The sequence below is a fragment of the Thamnophis sirtalis genome, unplaced genomic scaffold (genome assembly GCF_051295495.1).
Source record: "Thamnophis sirtalis isolate CommonGarterSnake01/CBP01778 unplaced genomic scaffold, rThaSir2_p1.2 scaffold_5, whole genome shotgun sequence".
NCBI lineage: Eukaryota > Metazoa > Chordata > Lepidosauria > Squamata > Natricidae > Thamnophis > Thamnophis sirtalis.
This window is the reverse complement of record NW_028261385.1, coordinates 73,470,631-73,488,607: the sequence shown is the minus strand read 5'-3', so window position 1 is coordinate 73,488,607 and position 17,977 is coordinate 73,470,631. Positions and strand designations below refer to the sequence as shown.

At 36.5% G+C, this 17,977-nt stretch overlaps 1 protein-coding gene across 2 annotated transcripts in view; it reads right to left on the bottom strand.

Moving 5' to 3' along the window:
- JAK2 (Janus kinase 2) overlaps window positions 1-17,977 on the bottom strand; it is a 67,826-nt gene that overhangs the window by 14,327 nt on the left and 35,522 nt on the right. For both annotated transcript variants that reach the window (XM_087716039.1, XM_087716040.1), the window contains 11 exons: window positions 17,198-17,519; window positions 16,086-16,205; window positions 13,271-13,428; window positions 11,255-11,366; window positions 9,855-10,041; window positions 7,931-8,058; window positions 7,032-7,166; window positions 5,471-5,558; window positions 2,868-2,995; window positions 1,111-1,249; window positions 111-262 (listed from right to left, as the gene is read on the bottom strand). In XM_087716039.1, coding sequence (XP_087572165.1) covers window positions 111-262; window positions 1,111-1,249; window positions 2,868-2,995; window positions 5,471-5,558; window positions 7,032-7,166; window positions 7,931-8,058; window positions 9,855-10,041; window positions 11,255-11,366; window positions 13,271-13,428; window positions 16,086-16,205; window positions 17,198-17,519 — 1,669 coding nt within the window. The remainder of the gene's footprint in view (window positions 1-110; window positions 263-1,110; window positions 1,250-2,867; window positions 2,996-5,470; window positions 5,559-7,031; window positions 7,167-7,930; window positions 8,059-9,854; window positions 10,042-11,254; window positions 11,367-13,270; window positions 13,429-16,085; window positions 16,206-17,197; window positions 17,520-17,977) is intronic.

Below are 17,977 nucleotides of genomic sequence, written 5' to 3'. Positions count from 1 at the left end.
TTAATGTAAGAGGGAACCGCAGGAAGAAACTGCACTTAAATATGAGAACAACCGGTGTACATCTAGCAAGTTTCATTGGAGAGGGACAGAGATTGCTCAATGTGTCTTACCCTTTGAGAATCCAGTGCATTGAGGGGTTTGTCTCCTCCACTGCAGATTTCCCACAGAGTTGTCCCAAAACTCCACTTGTCTGCTGCCTGGCTCAACTGTTTGGGACTTTCAATGCATTCTGGGGCTACCCATGGAATCCTCTCCAGAAGAACTGACCATGACAAAGAAAAAAGAATGAACTTTTACTGGGAAGGGATTAGAAAAACTTTAGACTAAAGATTCCTGGAGTATTTTAATTGCTTTCCAATTTTATAAGCTCTTGAAGGGAAGTTAATAAGTTATTAATGAATTCTAGTCCCGCCTTGGACATGAAGCTGTCTGGGTGAACTTGAGCCAGTCACTTTCTCTTAGCCCTAGGAAGGAGACAATGGCAAACCACTTCTGAAAAGCTTTGCCAAAACTGCAGGGACTTGTCCTAGTGATCTATGAGAATTAGACTGAAAGGAAGAAAAAAAAATAACAAAGCAAAATAAAGATCAGTTTAGTAGAAATTTTGTTAAGAAAGCAAATGCCTTTGGATAAAAATGACATGATTGTTGTATATATGTTGTTTATGCACTGAATTCTTTGCTATAAAATATACTTGCTTCTATATATTAGACACTACTAGTTACAAAGCAAGAACAGCTGTGTAATTTGCTGGATTTGTACCAACAGATTATCAGCATTTTGACCCTGCAGAAAGTAACTGCAGCATACTGCAAATAAATATTTTGAGCTTACACGCTATGATATTTTAATACTTTTTTCAGCATCATATTGCGGTATGCAAAATCATCTCATAAGAAAGACATATTTACAAATGCAAGCAATTTTAAACAGTACAATTTGGTAGCAGTGTGATGATTAAAATATGTCCCACAATTGTAGAAAGTTCATCTTGAAAATACAAAGGAAAACAGGAATTCGCTGGAATAAAATAATCAGTGAAATTGGAGAAAGAGAGCCATGCACATGACATTTCCATAAGGTGTTCAAATTGGGGAGACAGAGACTTACTGTCTTTTGGCAAAACTGTAATGCTGATACCAGGATCACTAAGTTTGATAAAGGGAAGGTTCCCAGACTTCCTATCTTCCTCTCTGACAAGCAAGATATTTTTTGCACATACATTTCCATGCATGAGGTTTTTATCCTCCTGAAAAAGATAAAGGTGAAAATTTGATTATTCTACTAAATGATTATGCAGTGGTCTGCATTTTGCTAAATTTTCAGAGTCAAGCTGTGTTTACTTCAAAATACTATTTAAAAATATTAATCGTAAGGAGATTTAAAAACTGTAATACAATGTACAGTTCTTCTCTAATCCTAATTCAGAGATATACCACTGTGTTATGCTTGATGGTCACATATGCCACTACACAATATTTAGGATCTTGAGATAGGTGGCATAAAAAGGGAAGGGAGGTTAAAACTTTTTCTAACTTCTTCAATTTATCTATCCTCTTTTAATATATTAATGCCCCAGCAACTGCAAGGCTCCTATTCTGAGAATGTCAAACCTCTGGATTCAATCCAGACAGCTCCCAACCAATATAGCAGGGATCTCCAAACCTGGGAACTTCAACACTTCTACACTTCAATTCCCAGAATTCCTCAGCTGGACATATTTGGAGAGCTCTGCACTATAGGAACACAGTGGTTTTAGAACAGCCTTTTTCCAATGATTATAATATCAATACAGAAACCAGAGAACAAGACATTCTGTAAGTGGTTCCTAAACCTTGCCAAAATGGGAACGGCACCATCTAATTTAGCAGGAAGCATGGAAGGTATTTAGGAGACAACTGGTTGCACTTTGTGTTGGGAGTACTGGGAATTGTGTTTAGGAGACAACTGTGTCAGTGCATGAGAGTTTATAATTTGGAAGACATGGTAACAAGGTCAGCCAATGAATAGGCATAGCAACTAAGTCAGCCAATGAGGGCTGTTGGAAACTGAAACAGTATTTGCTGTGTGAGCAACAAGGAGACAGCAAGGAGCCTGGATGTGGCTTAGTTCAACTGTTCTGTACTAAAGCTCTGAGTCTGTGCTGAGCTCTAAACTATTCTGCTGCTCCGAACTGAAACTGTTTTCTCCTCTGCCCGTGTTTGCTTGTATTTGCTACCACGTTGGAAAATCTGCTTATGGTATTGTATATTTACTTAATGTGTTATATTATATATAATGAATCCTGATGAATCAGTTACCTGTGTATGCTTTCTGGATATGGTTGCTGCTGCAAAATCTGACAAAATTGCTGCATTTTGTGTTGCACTGCCTGATTAATATGCACTACATCTAAAAAAGCTGTGATTTATTTCCAAATCTCAGTTGGCCCCTTCTTGCTATATGGGCTAAAAGAAAGATTTCAATCCAAGCTTTATATAGTGCATTTATGTAGTGCGCTGACGTGAAAATCCTTCACCTGGATATGGTGGAAAACATGACCCTAAAAGTCAGAGCTTGGTGAAGTTGGCCCAATATACAATTTGCCCTAAAACAAACTAATGCATAATTTCCAAAAGAGAAATTAACCCCATTATTCAGTAGCTGATAGGCCTGCATAACTCATGATTTCTCATCCTAGAAAAAGCAGTTTCCTATATTTATCAGCAATATCCAAGTTATGAAAAAAATACAAACTCAAATTCCAAATAACTAAATAATATTCCAACAATGAGAAGTTTATGAAACTGAATTATAATTAAAAGCCTGAAATATGGTGAATAAACTTAAAATAATTTTTGCCAATACAAATAAAAATGAAAACTTACCAAAAAATGCATTGCCATTGCCAGCTGTTTTGCAACTTCTAATTTCCACAAAATATTTATAGAAGTTTTATTTTTCTTCAAGTAAGTATCCAGTGATCCAAATTTTACATACTCCTGAACCAGAATATCTGATAAGAAATATATAATAACAGAATGGAATTCAAACAGTAACTTTTAATTACCACACTAGTTAATCTTTTTTGCACTGCAGTATACACTGTAAATTACTTAAATTGAAGCTCTCACTTACTCACTTTAGTAATTAATACTAAATGATTCTTGGAAATGGAAGAGATTATAAAAAGCTACTTTATAAAAATATGGAACACAACTTCTTCTAGGTAGCCAGACAAAACAACTGTACTCAGGCGCATTCTCAAATACAAGTACAGGTAATGCTCAACTTGAAACTAAAATCGGGGTCAGAATTTCCATTGCTAAGTAAGGTGGTTCTTAAGTGAGTCATGCCCAATTTTACAAGCTTTATGCACCATTGTTAAGCAAATCACTGCACTTGTTAAAATACACCAGGCAGTTGTTAAGTGAATAACCTTGTTGGAAGCTGGCTGGGAAGGTCACAAATGGTGATTACATGACATAAATGCTTGTTGGTTGCCAATCACCCAAATTGCGATCATATGAATGTGGGAATGCTGCAATGGTCATAAATGTTAGGACCAGTCATAAGCCACTTTTTGCAATGCCGCTATAACTTTGAACGGCTGCTAAATTAATGGTTATAAGTTGAGAACTGCCTGCATTTAATATGACTGTATGTTATATAATACATAAAGCATAGTCTTTCATTAATTTCTCAAACTCCATCCTGTCTCTAAAAAGTTGGGGACAGTATTATTAACAACACAAGCTGATGCCAAATGTGTGCAAGATTAAATTCAGGTCAGCACATATTACATTTTTATCGGTTTAGGGTGGTAATCAAATCTTTTCTAGTACTTTGCCAGCTAAACCACCTGAATTATAGCAAAACGACCTCATCTCCCTGTAGTTATTACACATTACTGGAAGATGTGAATTTCCTTTTGCTGACTCATAGAACTAAGCAGAATTTTTTTCCCACAATACCAAAAACAAAGTAGATGAACCAAAAAGTGTTTAATCAATACCTTTGCTTATCCTAGATAAGCAAAGGTGAATTACGACTTCAGACCAATTTAGCCACAAGTTTCTACTTGCTTATCACATCTTGACATGATAACCGAATGTGTTAACTGACAAGAACCCACCAGATTTTCCCAGATCTTGACTTGGCATGGTTTCACTAAGCTGGTGTTAGCTCAAGGTTCTCCAACATATAGGCTACACAAGACTCTTTATTCCATACTCAGCAGAAACAACCACAACAGGTGTATGAGTTCTGCCCACATGAATTTGTAATTTCCTCTTAATGTTCACTTTGGGTCAGTTTTTGGTGCTTCTTTCTACCCTTCCTACAATTTAATGAACTTTTTATCCAATATCCTTTCACCTTGAAGGCAGGTGATTCTTCATGGCCTATTGGGCCTGTTTTTCAGCCACCCCAAGCCTCCGGAGGCTTTCATGAAGCCTGGGGAGGACAAAAACGGCCTTGCCCGGAGGGGCTTCAGAAGCCAGAAATGGATCATTTCTGAACTTCTGGTTGGCCCATTGGGGCTGTTTTTTGCCCTACCCAGCCTCCAGAGTCTTTCCTGAAGCCTGGGGGCTTCCAGAGGGCCTCCAGGGGGCCAGCGGGGTCGTTTTTGCCCTCCCCAGACTTCAGGAAAGCCTCCGTACCTGGGAAGGGCTTGTGTGCATGCGGGGGGAGGGAATCACACGCACATGCGTAGGGCACAAGGAGGATTGAATTGGTGTGGGCACGCATGCGCACAATTTTGGCACGCCATAAGAAAGTTAGCCATCACTCTCTAAGACTGTTCAATTTTTTAATGAAGCAAAAATGAACGCCAACATGAAGCAAAAAGGCATTAAGAAAGCACTTAATCAAAAATAGCTTACACACACATATGCACACTTTCAAAACACACAATAGTCATTATATTAGAATTCATTGTTATTTGTTATAATGAGGACCACTAATTTTAAAAGTTTAAAAAGGAGATTGGGCAACTAAAGAGAGAAGCTATCAATGACTACCGATCACAGGTTGTATTCTTTGAAACCCAACTGCTATAGAGAAGGGCTGTTACCAACTTACACTTGTGATTGCCTTGAAATATTTTATTTGGTTCTGTTAGTAAAGTAAGTGAATGGTTGGTCTGATCCAGCAGGATTCCTATGTACCAATAGAACCTTTGCAGCTCAGCCTGATTATTTTCTTGCAGAGGTTTCATTACTAAATTAGATAACATAATCAATGCTAGCATTGAGATGTTGCCCACTTTGGTATTGGACCATCTGCAAGAAAGCAATCAAACTCTGAGAGCACCAAGGACTTGACAGCATTATTCCGTTTTCAAGACAAGACATAATTGTTTTGCACAATTGTGGTTAGTGTAAAACCTTTACTATTTCATGTTTTTGCCCTTATTCATTATTCAAATATTGTATCTCTACTATAGAAAGAACTCTAATTAGAGCACAAACCATTAACTGGATTTACTCACTTTCTTCTCCACAGACACAAACTCCATAATTTAATACTAAATGTTTGTAAGAAAGCTGACTCATCATGCTTGCTGCTTCAAAGAAAGACTACAAGAAAAACATAACAATTAGAAAGTGAGTCAAAGTAAGAACTGGTTGGAATTAATTCAATTATATTGCCACACCACTTCATTCCCCATCTTCTGCTACTTCTACTTGTTGCACAATTAATTCTGCAGAACTGGTCTCAGAATTTTTGTTTCAGGACTTCATTGCCACCATGAACAAGTACTTTAATAATAGATGTAGTGGAATGTGTCAATGGGCTTGGGAAATGAAAGGATGAGATGCTATCCAGGAAATTACCAGATAAGAGAGGTAGAAATCTCAAAGGGCTTAATAGTTAGAGAAAGAAAGGACCCACCCAGTGGTGGGATTCAACCGGTGTAATAACCAGTTCACTGACTATTGGAGCAAACCAATTCGCTCTCAGCTGATGGTTGGACCTACTGGTTTGCCCAAACCCGTCCAAACTGGCTGAATCCCACCCATGGACACACTGTTCAAGTGGCAGTAGAAACTCTGTACTTTCAGACTTGCAAAATTCTGTTAATTAAAATAGAATCAGTTCATCTTCTTGTATTTCCTGTCTGGTTTTATCAGCAAAGGGCTGACAACAGTGTCATTCACTGGCAAGAGGTAAATTTGTGATGAACATCTGAATGCCCTTCATATTGGGTCATCATACCGTAGATGGCTTACTGTTATATAGAAATAAGATTCAACGAAACAAAGATGGGAACAATTAACACATCAGTCATTAGAAAATTGCTTTTGAATTCCAAGATACAGAATATTTTTATAGTGAGACAAAATTTCACAGATAACTTTTATCAGCTGTGTTGTATTATCAAATTCAACACATTTGCTTTCAGAAGGCATGGAAAAAGCTGACACAGTTTATCTTCTAACTGTTGATGGTTCAGAATCATCTTAATTCCTATTTGGCATAGACATTGAATCGGTATTTCTTAAACATTTTCATGGAATAATCAACTTCATAACAGTAGAATTTATCAGAATTCTTAGCCGGGAACAACTAGCACATCTGTGTGAGGGGAACCTTTACCTTTATTTAGAGTAGGTGTAATATTTTAGTACAATCTCTAAACCAACCCCAATTCAGTACTGAAAAGCTGAAATTCTGCAACTTCAGGAAATGGAAGTGTATATTTTTTATAAATTATTTCATTTAAACCATTCATGGGAGAAGAAGAAAGAAGAAAAGCTGCCACCCAGATCTATTTTTGTCTCTTGGATATTCAAAATCCTACTGTATATCTAAAATGTGAGTAACTTTGCATACTTCTCAACAAAGGAAAATTCATCAGGTTTATTGAACTAAGAATGGCTATCAACAAATATATTTGACTAGCATCTTGGTTGTTCTTTTCAATTGTGATACTTTTTAATGCTTTTATTGTTTCACTGTATACCATTATCATAGCCAGTTCTTAAAAAGTAGCTTTTTAAAATTAATATTAATTGTGATAGAAGGACTTTTTAAATGAGTATACAAACCTCGGAGTAATGTCTGTGTGTTTTATCCAGAACTTTCAGCAAGACTTCAGTCTGATACAATTTACCATAGTCTCCTACTTCTTTCCTTACTCCTTTGAAAATTTTAGTGAAGGTGCCCTGTCCAAGGCTTTCATTCTACAAGAAACAAAAAAGCCAAAATTTGAGATTAAAGGAAAAGATTAGTCAAGCATTTCAGGCCATTTGAAAAACAATCAAACGTGTAAAAATTTTAAAAAAAACACTAATACAAGAAGGTTGCTTTGGAGCAAGGCACTACTGGGCCTTGAACTGTTTGGAACCAGGCTGCGGAGTGGGTAAGCATGCGTGCAATCTATTTGCATGAGTGACGGACGCATGTGCCTGCTACTCATGCCAATGGAGTGTGTGCTCCCCCTCTGCTTATGCCCACTCATGCAAGTGGGGATGCATGCATAAGCGCACTCACCCACCACTTCTGGAACCATCCCCTGCCCCGTCCCCACTACCCTGCAAAGTTGGAAAGGTTGGGAAACTCTGCTTTGGAGCATAGAAATATTTTTAGACACCAAATTAAATAGCCTCATTTTTTAACACCAAAGAACTATAAACAGAGGGTGGGAAGGGCTGTAATAATAACAGCTCAAGAACTCATCTTTAGCTTAACAAAAGCACAAATCTATCTTAAAAAGGAAATGATAACACATTCTTAATCAATGTACTTACATAGTAAATGAAATTCAATTTTCATCTTATATTTATATGCTTTTATCATAATAAACATCCAGCTTTTGGGAAATGCAATAGTGTAGAAATTATTTCCAGTACTACATACCACTGAAGAAAAGTCCAAGGATATTTAAATTAATTGAACTTAATTCTAAGGTGCTGATAAAACAAGAATACTAATGTATTAATCTTACAAAGATAAGATCTTCATTCCGAATTTTGTGAAAAACCATCTGATTGACATTATTATGTCTCTGCAAAGTAGGAGATGTTGGCATATCAGAATCTCCATTGCTCCTGAAGACAAGAAGGTTCGACTTATCTGCAAGAAGAAGTGGAGTGTTAAGTTCACACAACCATATTTTACTCGCTTGTCTTCTAGCCCAATATATAAATGGTTTCCACTGATAGAGAATGTTAAGAAGGGTCTATGGGAGATGGCTTATTTACAAATAAAAAATGAAAAACAACATGCAAATACAAACCCCTGCATTTTAGTTACATTTTTGTAACAAAAAACGTTAGACAATATATTGCTTTGTTTCACTTTTAACCAAAGCAAAAACTGATAATTACGACATACAATATTCTGCACTCAGCCTATGTAAATGTCTATGAAAATTTACATAGCTTCCTATTTAAATTTTGATTAATAAAACTGGGTAATTGTGGGGTCCTCATTGCAACTCTCGACCTAACTTCCCCTCCGACCTAACAAAACTTCCGACCTAACAAAAATGGGGAAAGAAGCAGCCATAAAATAAAAATACAATTACGTATCTCCTAAAGGTGCTTTTTTTCCAGAGGCAACTGGCCTTTCTTTGAAGATGTTCCACTTCTCATCCAAGAAGCATTTTCAAAGTGCCCAGAGCACAGCAGCTCCAAGCTTGTATAACAGTGCACAGTATCCAAACAGATTTTACAATCCTCTAGCGGAGAATGGAACGACTTAAACATTTCCTATATTTTAGGGTTAGCAACTTACATTCTTCTTTTACTAAGGTAAAGGTAAAAGTTCCCCTCGCCCATATGTGCTAGTCATTCCCAACTCTAGGGGGCAGTGCTCATTGCTGTTTCAAAACCAAACAGCCACTGCTGTCCAAAGACGCCTCCGTGGTCATGTGGCCGGCATGACTAAATGCCGAAGCTGCACCGAACACTGCTCCCTTCCCTCCAAAGGTGGTTCCTATTTTTCTACTTGCATTTTACATGCTTTTGAACTGCTAGGTTGGCAGAACCTGGGACAAGTAATGGGAGCTCATTCCATTATGTGGCACTAGGGATTCAAACCGCTGAACTGCTGACCTTTCTGATCTACAAGTTCAGCGTCTTAGTCAATGAGGCACCATGTCCCTGTTCTTTTATTACTTTCCTCCTTATCCTAATCCCAATGTATCACAAATACACAAATAGGTGTACACAAATATCACTTGTGCCATGCATTCTGGACACTGAGTGGAACATATAACTTTTATTGCAGGAATGTGGAACTTAATCTGGACTCTCAAACTCCAAAGGATCTAATTATATCGGTCAGTGGAGAGTGGGGGTTGCGAAATGGAGCCTCAGTATTTTGTATTGTATTATAAGTAGCAGCCTTCTGCATGGCAAAATGTTCTCTGCAGTGAAGGAGGAAGACAGCAACTGCTCCTCAACCGTTCTTTCCTCTTTATCCAAATCTTATTTCATCTATCTAATCTTGTCTATTAATCCTAGTGTGTGCACGTCTCTCTCTCTCTCTGTCTTTGTCTGTCTGTCTGTCTGTCTGCCTCTATCTATCTATCTATCTATCTATCTATCTGTCTGTCTGTCTGTCTGTCTATCCATCCATCTATCTATCTATCTATTTTGGAGAGTGTGCTTATGAATGTGTGTGTGTGTGTGTATAGTGTCAACACAAATGCTAAATATGTATGTATGTATGTATGTATTGTGTCAAGACAAATGCAACACACACACACACACACACACACACATATGAGAACCGTGTTGTGAAAACGTCTGCTCTTTTATTGTTTAACGTAGGTTGCTGTATTTTTCTCAAATGACAGCTATTTCTCTAGTTCGGTTAGCCACACAATACTATCATCCTCAATAAACAACATTCAAATTGCTTACCTTTTGGCTTTGGAGGGCAGCATCTGGTAAATTGGAAAATCATACTATCCGATCGGACAGTTTCTGTACGATAACAATTCAACAAATCCACAAGATTGGTAAAACTTTTTCTAGTTCCAGTGAGATTATATTCTCCATTTTCATTTTTTGTTATCAAGCAATGTTTATAATCAATTATGCCGTCTTGCTGCAAAATGTAAAGAAAGTTTTAAAATGATACTTCAATTCAACGCTTTTATTTGTAACTTTGTAAATTTAATCGAATGCCATGCATAATTCTACTTTGGCAATCAGGACTAGGAATATATCTTGCAGCCATATTGGATGGGCAAGTGAAATAAAAAAATGGAGAGACTAGAAAAGAAAAGATTTTATGGCAAAGGAATGGCTGGGTAAGACATGACTCATGGTAGTCATTACTAGTCCCTTTGCAGCTTTTTAAACTTTCACTCATCACACAAACTCCATTACAAACAATGGAATATGTTGGTGGAGGGAACAAAATTATGTTTCATTTTTACTCTGAATATCCAGCTACCGTGACATTAATATTTATAGATGCAAAGTGTAAAATCTGGTCGGTTTTACTTGCTCTATAAAAGCCATTTAATGCAAGCCTAATTTTGTTTTAATCTACAACAAATCTTGCTGGAACAAAGGATTGACACAGCTCAACATTTAGCCTTGTTTAATACAAAGGAAGTGAACTGTGCTGCTAAGAGTTCCCTTAGCATATTTAAAAAAAAAGTTTGTATAGAAAACATTTTGGTTTTTTATAAAGCAAGCTCTGAACATGAATCATTTTAATTGCTTTGCACTCTTAGAAATATCACAATAACAATACACAAAAATTGGCAACTTAAGAGGCTAAATATATGAAAAGATCAGCAGCATGTTCTTCAACATTTATAACTTTTAAAGTAAATTGCAGATACTTATGAATAATATACTTTTTTAACAAATGAAGAAGCCTATCACTTTTTGATAAGTTACTCTTGAATAATAAATATTGTGCTCTGTCTTTTGAAGGAAAAACTGAGGCTAATAATCTTTATAAACCATTTCAGAATTTCCTCTAAGAAGTTCCTGAGACTTCCTGTATCTCTTTCTAAGATACTGTTCTATTGGCAAATTCACACAAATGGGTATAAATCACAACCAAACTCTAAAAATTTAAATATTATTTGGTGCTTGAATTAACAGTGAGAGTGAATGGGAAAAAATAATAAAATATTGGTCCAATTTGCTGCCAATTTTCATAACTACATATACGTGTGTGTGTATATGTATATATGTGTGTGTGTATGTACACACACACACAGTTATCCAAAATAAAAGAAACTAGAATCTTGTCTTAAGCATAAGCAAAGCAGTTAGAAATCTGATTCCTTAATACTAACCTGCACAGCAAAGGTAAGAAAGTACTTATTAAACTCTTTTGGACTGCAACGAAGAACATAATAGCCAGTCTGATTGCCAGCTTTTTTTAGTTTGCTGATTGCAAAGTCCATGCTGTTGAAAAAAAAAAGACGAAGAAAAGTAAAGTATTAAAAAAGCCAAAACACTTCTGAATTACAGAAAATATTGGGATATAGCAGATTTTTCACAAAAAGAATCTGTCAGTGAAATGGCAATTCCTCTTTTCTCTTAATTGATCTTTGACTACTCTTTCCACATTATTTTTATTTTAGTAAATAAAAAAATGCTAAAATCGTTTCCCATTTCCTTGATCTGTTCTTTTACCAGCAGAATGCCACCAAATAAAATTTACAATTAGCTACAATGGCAATTGGGACAGGAATATCCACCACTAAGCAATGTGGTTGTAGTGTAATGTCACATTAATTCATTGCTTAACAACAGCAATCCAGCTGTGTTCCCCTGGCCTTGCTGGACCCATGCGAAGCTCCAAAACTTCTCAAGAAGTTTACAAATGATCTGGACAAAGTGCAGGTACAGCCTTGGGAACATGGTTTAGCATAGCTATCAGCTGCTTCATAAATGGCCAGACCAGGCGTGTCTCAGAAGCAGTTGCAGGAAGGAGATGGTGAAGCTGTGGGCTGCACAGTCGGCAGGGCCAGTGAATGCAGCATGATAAGGATGGCAACCACAGTACAGTAAGTGTGACAGGGCCAGCAAGTACAGAGTGGCAAGAGCAACGGGCTGGCTAAAACGGCATGGATGGGAGGTAGAGTAGACAGTTCGAGGGAATTAAGCATCCCTACGGTTTTAAATACAGGCAGGTTGCCAACTGCCCAAATTCTGATCATGTTATGGTGGGGGTGCTACAGTGCCAATTGTTTTGGGGACCGTGACACAACCTTGAAACCATTGCTGAACAAATGGTTGTCCTTTGAGGGCTATCTTTAATTGAATAGGGCAAAATGGGATGGACGCAACAGATACTAAAATAATTAAACATATTTTAAAATAAAATGGAGCTTCAGAAGAGGTTTGAAGAAATTTGGCAGACTATAAATTAGGACACAAATCAGAGAATTATTCCTCCTCAGTTAGACAAAAAAGAAATTCTGTCTTCCATCAAGATAATGCGATTTCCTAAAGATGGAGACTTTCTCTGAGTAACATTGTTATGGTGAACTTTTTCCTATGCAATACTCATTTGATTTTATAATTCATCATTACCTTAACTGGAATATGCTAATATATTAAATTGCTCAGAACCGGGACATATTTTACAGAATCACATACATATCTACTCTGATATATTCTTTTCCTCGTCTTTATGAAAGGAACAGAAAGATGTAGTCTGTACCAAGTGTAATTTCTTTTGTTAGCAATTTTCCATATTCCACAACAATCATTCAAATAACTAGTGCGGGTGTTCAAAGATAAAAACTTATAAAATCTGAGAGTCTGGATGGAGCTATGTATCAATTCAAACAAGTTGAAAGGGATCCAAATAACTGTTACTAATGCTTTGTTCATAGGCACAAACAAGGATTAGTTAGTTGATATAAATGAACATCTATCTCCCTTCCTTCTTATCTGCAGCACTCAGGATCCCTAGTATTCCAATTCCCATCTGCATGACTCCCTGCTAACTACACTGGTCCCAGACATTTGCTGACTGGCAGCTGCAGGAAAATGTCTTTTGCTTTTGAACTTCCCCTACTGCTAGCAGTAACAACAAAAGCAAGATCCAAGCTATTTTAGTCTGCTTTCTTGGGTAGAAAGAAGTTTCTTCCTCAATATGGTTGCATCTATAATATAATATAATATAGATGCATCCAAATTGCATCTATAACCATGGAGGCAAGGTGTGTGTACAAGTGAGAGGGTTAATGTAAACCGTGATTACTGTGTTCCCAAATGCCTAGCCTAGTATCTGATGTGCCTCTAGTTCAAAAGGTTATCCATTCCAAAGATAAAGGTTAGAACAAAGTATTACTTACGAAATTGGCCCATGGCAATTGCTCTGGATATTTTCAAGAACTGAAGGAGGTGCCACCTCTTTACAAAGGTAATGATGAGCATCCGCTGTTAATCTATAATATCCATCGATTAATGATACAAAAGAAAGAGCTTCTTTTAATGAATGAAATTCCGCTTCCTGTAAAAGTCAAAGAGAAAAAATATGGTTGAGAATGTGAAGTAATAAAATGCAAATTACAAAAAAAGCATGGTCAATGTTATGCGCTCAGATGAATAAGCATGAGTTTTCTATCTTAACATTATGTTTTTGAATAATGCTATTTAATGTATTTATTCACTTTGAGTGCTGCTCATTCCTGAATACTGTGGGAAACAATGCACCATAAATGTAATGTAGATTTAAAAGAGAACCAATTAAGGGTAATATTTGTAACTCAGGGTTGTAGCTCCTTGCTCATCCTTAAACAACAGAAAAAAGAAAAGAGCATCTATATAACATATTCAAACAAAATGGATAGCCACACAACTTTATCAAAAAGTGCTTGACCAGTCAAACCCAATACAGCACAACAACCAACACAAGCCCTAAAAAGCATAACACCGCCATACATGAAGAATAGCTCAGAAAAAACCAACAAACTACTACAACTACCTGGAATTAGCATAGCATAAAAGCGAACTAAAGCCCTTCAAAACATCCTAAGTAAACCAAAAGACCCAGCAGCCCCAGAAAAAAACCCCAGAAATCATCTGCAACATACAGTGTAATGACTGCAACAGCCACTACATAAAACAAACAGGCAGAAGACTGGCAGAATGTATCAATGAACAGCAACCAGAAGTCCGAAGACATGATGAAAACTCTAATTTCACAACATATGGACAGACTTAACCATAGTTTCAGTTGGGAAACTGACCATTTCCCAAGCCAAGTCCAAAACCAAGCCCAGTCCAAAAATGCTATGAAATTTCTGGAAGACTGCCACTCTGACAAATTAGCCATCAATGGACACATAGACATAAACAACATCTATATACTACACAAAAAGACAATTAACAAACTTTTGAGTAATCATAGCATATTGCCTCTTAGCTGGGTTTTGAATTTCTGATTTTATCAGGTGCAAACAATCAAAGTGGCTCCAGGATTTGGGTCAAGAGGTTCCTTTATTGCCTTTATTATTGACTTCACTGAATACAAGAATCTTGCCAAACTGTTTTCCCGTGAGAAAACCAGATAAAAATCTAAGAGTTTGCATTCATATGCTTCCTCCCATCTATAAAATTCAGGTTTTTTATTTCTCTTAACTCTCCCCAGTGGGCCTGCCTTCCTTTCAGCCATTGATTTCACCACAGGTTTCAAGTTAATGGTAAGGTCATACACACAAGGAGGAAGCAATGAAGTTCTTGCGTCCTCCCTGAAAACCTTAGCAAGCTCTGCATGCTCTTTTTTTTCTTGCAAGGAACAGCATTCAAGGAGAGGAAGAAGTGTTAAAGTGGAAAGCTTACAAATGGTGCTTCTAGACATTTCTGAGATGGGGAAAAAGTTAGTTGCAGTGAGCATTTGGATCATGTGTTTGCAGCCAATCAATGCCCATCACAACTTCAATTGTGAGGAAGCTATGAAACGGAGTTGCAAGAATTCTTTGAAACAGTCATGTATTGTGAGCTAATTATATTGTACTGTAGCGTATTTCAGAAACTGGGGTTCAATGAACTGGGATAGTAAGATTCACTTGCCTGTTGCCAGTTGCTTGAGCCTCCCTTGAGGCCCTCTGATATTTTTGGAGTATGTACCTTTTTTAAGTGGCAGAGATTTTAAGCAGGTCACAGAGTTCAATCTGATGATCACTACCAAGAATACTCAAACTGAATATACCTTGAGTCAGATCTAAAAACCACAGAATGTGGCCTTTGAGCTGCTATAAAATTAGTTAAAATTTTAATTTTAAGTATTATTGGCATCTATTACAGTCTAGCCGGTCAAGAAGCAAATAGAGATTATGTTTTTCAAAAGCAAACTGAAAGGTATACCTTTCAAAAAGCCACAAAGTAGTAATGATGGGGACATTTAATTATCCTGACATCTGTTGGGATATAAACTCTGCAAACATTGTTTTTTACTTTGAATGACTTTAAATCACCAGGTCACAAGAACTGCTTGCTTCTTTCACCAAGCAGGAGGTTGAATTAGATGTTTATGATTCTAATAAGATGTTATTCAATAGCAAGGAACTATTCAAATTAACTATACTTGGTTTAAATATGCTTGAAATCAAGTTTTATTTTGATTTAGCGCCTTTCTTTTTTTAAAAATACAGCGTTCGATCTATCACTCAGAGGACACATGCTATATAATAGGTGTAGAAAATAGTTATGGGCCCTGATTTAGGCCCAGGCAGTTCAGGATTTTAAAATCCACATCAGCGTGTATTAGATCTCAAACATATACAAGACGTTTTAGTATACGAGTCATTCCCCATAGTTATCTATAGACAAAAATATGTGTTCTGTACATGCAATTAATATCTAGAGTACATATTGATTATTATGTCAAAACCAACTTTCAGAACAAAACATACTTCAAGTCCTACAATTATAAGGGCATCAGCAAACAATTTGACACAAGCCTGGAAAACATTTCATTTATCAAAAGAGTTATCCAACTGAGGTGGAGCGAAAATTTGCACACTATCATTTTAAAAAATCATTTATATGATTGCCTTCTATGGCTGCATTAGATACCAAAGTAATGCTAAAATGCAAAGCATATTATCCAATCTATTTGACCAATTAATACTCATAATACAAAGTCACCAAAGTTAGTTACAGTACCAGATTCTTGCTGTCCTGCTTGTGAATGGTTACAATTCTACTTTCTCCAGAACTTTCTTGATTTGCTTGCTTAATAGTGACATCTATAATATCAGGAAAATCACAGTAGGTTTGTATGCCCTGCAAAAAACAAGACAAAAAAAAATGTTGCTTTGGAAGATAAATATTTTAAATATTTAGATCAAGATTTGATGCAATTCCAATTTAATGTTTATAGATCTGACCTGCCAAATACTTTAGAGTGCCCACTGCTAATAAATACAGTATACGTGATAGTTTATGTGGCAATAACTGAGACCTTTAGGACAGGAGAACACCCCTCCTCCACCTTCCCCCTTACAACATCTGCAGCCTAGCAGAAATAGGGATTGGAACATTGCCGTATGATAAAAAATAAAAATAAATCTTTGGAAAGATTTCCAAAGTTCAACAAGTAGAAGGAATCCATCTGAGTAAACTGTTGAAAGATTACTCCATCCTCAAGCAGCAACTGCAAATTGTGGTGAAACAATTTCCAAATATTTCTCTTCTGTAGTTATATAAGGAAAACCTCATGAAATACAAAGTTGTGGTGTTGCCGTTAAGAGACTGAACATTAAAAGGAAATTTATATACCAACACCACAGTGAAAAGTTGAAAATGCCATTTTCGGTTTTACAATAATTTCTATTGCTAAACCAGTTTTCTCTCCAGTAACAATACTGGTAACCTTAAGTAGTCCAAGTTTACAATTCTGCTGGTTTTCAGCACAAATTAAGACAAATTACATATGCATTAGCGTGGGTAGGCCTATAGTGTGCATAGACCTATATGAAGATTAGGAAGCAACATATAGCTCGAACTCCACAAGATTAATCAAGCTTCTGCATCACTGAGATTGTGGAGAAAAAGCAGGTGCCGACTAAGATTTATAAAGCTTTCAATCTTCCTTCTGCCCATTATCTTCTGGGAAATTATCTACTTAGCTACTGCGTAATTTTTAATCACTGTACAGCGTTGTTTCTAATTAGTTACTATGCATTCTCATGACAAAGCAAAGTCATTCTGTCATCCAGGTACATCTTAATAGATTCCTCCTGAAGTAAGCATGAAAGAACATGATCAAATATTACCTCATCTGTAAGCATCTCACTGGCATTCTGTTTTCCTCTGGAATACTGTATCCCGCCATTTCCACTTATAATGATGGTTGCAAAAGATTCTGTATTTGAAGGTTCTCTTCCAGGATCCTTCACTTTAAACACTTCCGAATAATAGGCAGACTGGAGGATTTCCAAATTAATGAGATATTTCAGTTTCAGATTTCTGCCAGTTGCTTTGCACTGGCTGAATTGCTGAATAAATTTCCGGAACCTGTACCTTATTCTTTTTCGTGTTAAAATATGATAATCTTGGATTTTTTCTCTGATGCATTTTGGCAAAAACATTTTGTAGCTGTGAATATAAGAACTACCAAATGAGCAATCAAACATCACTAAGAGCAATTCAAAAAGAGTTATTTTTCTACAGAAAAAAATCAAGGAGTTTACAACTAAGCAATTGTTTCACCAAATATTCTATCTACAGCCAACAAAACTAAGAACTTAAGGAGGGGGGGGGGGGGAAGAAATATACTATATTCAAATATAGATAAAAAACAATTTAAGACACTTGCAATAGAATCAATATCTGTTTTCTGCAATCCAAAGTAGTATAATGGACAATATGAACATTTTAGAACTGTGGAGATGAAACTGATAACATACTGTAGGTCAGTCACATCTTTCAGAGTTGTACATACTGAAAGCTTTAGGGAAAAGTACAGCAGTGTGTATTCATTTTAATCTTCAATGTGTGAACAAAATAGAGCTCCCACCCATCCTTCCTTCTGCATTTTTGAGGACTCTCTAAGA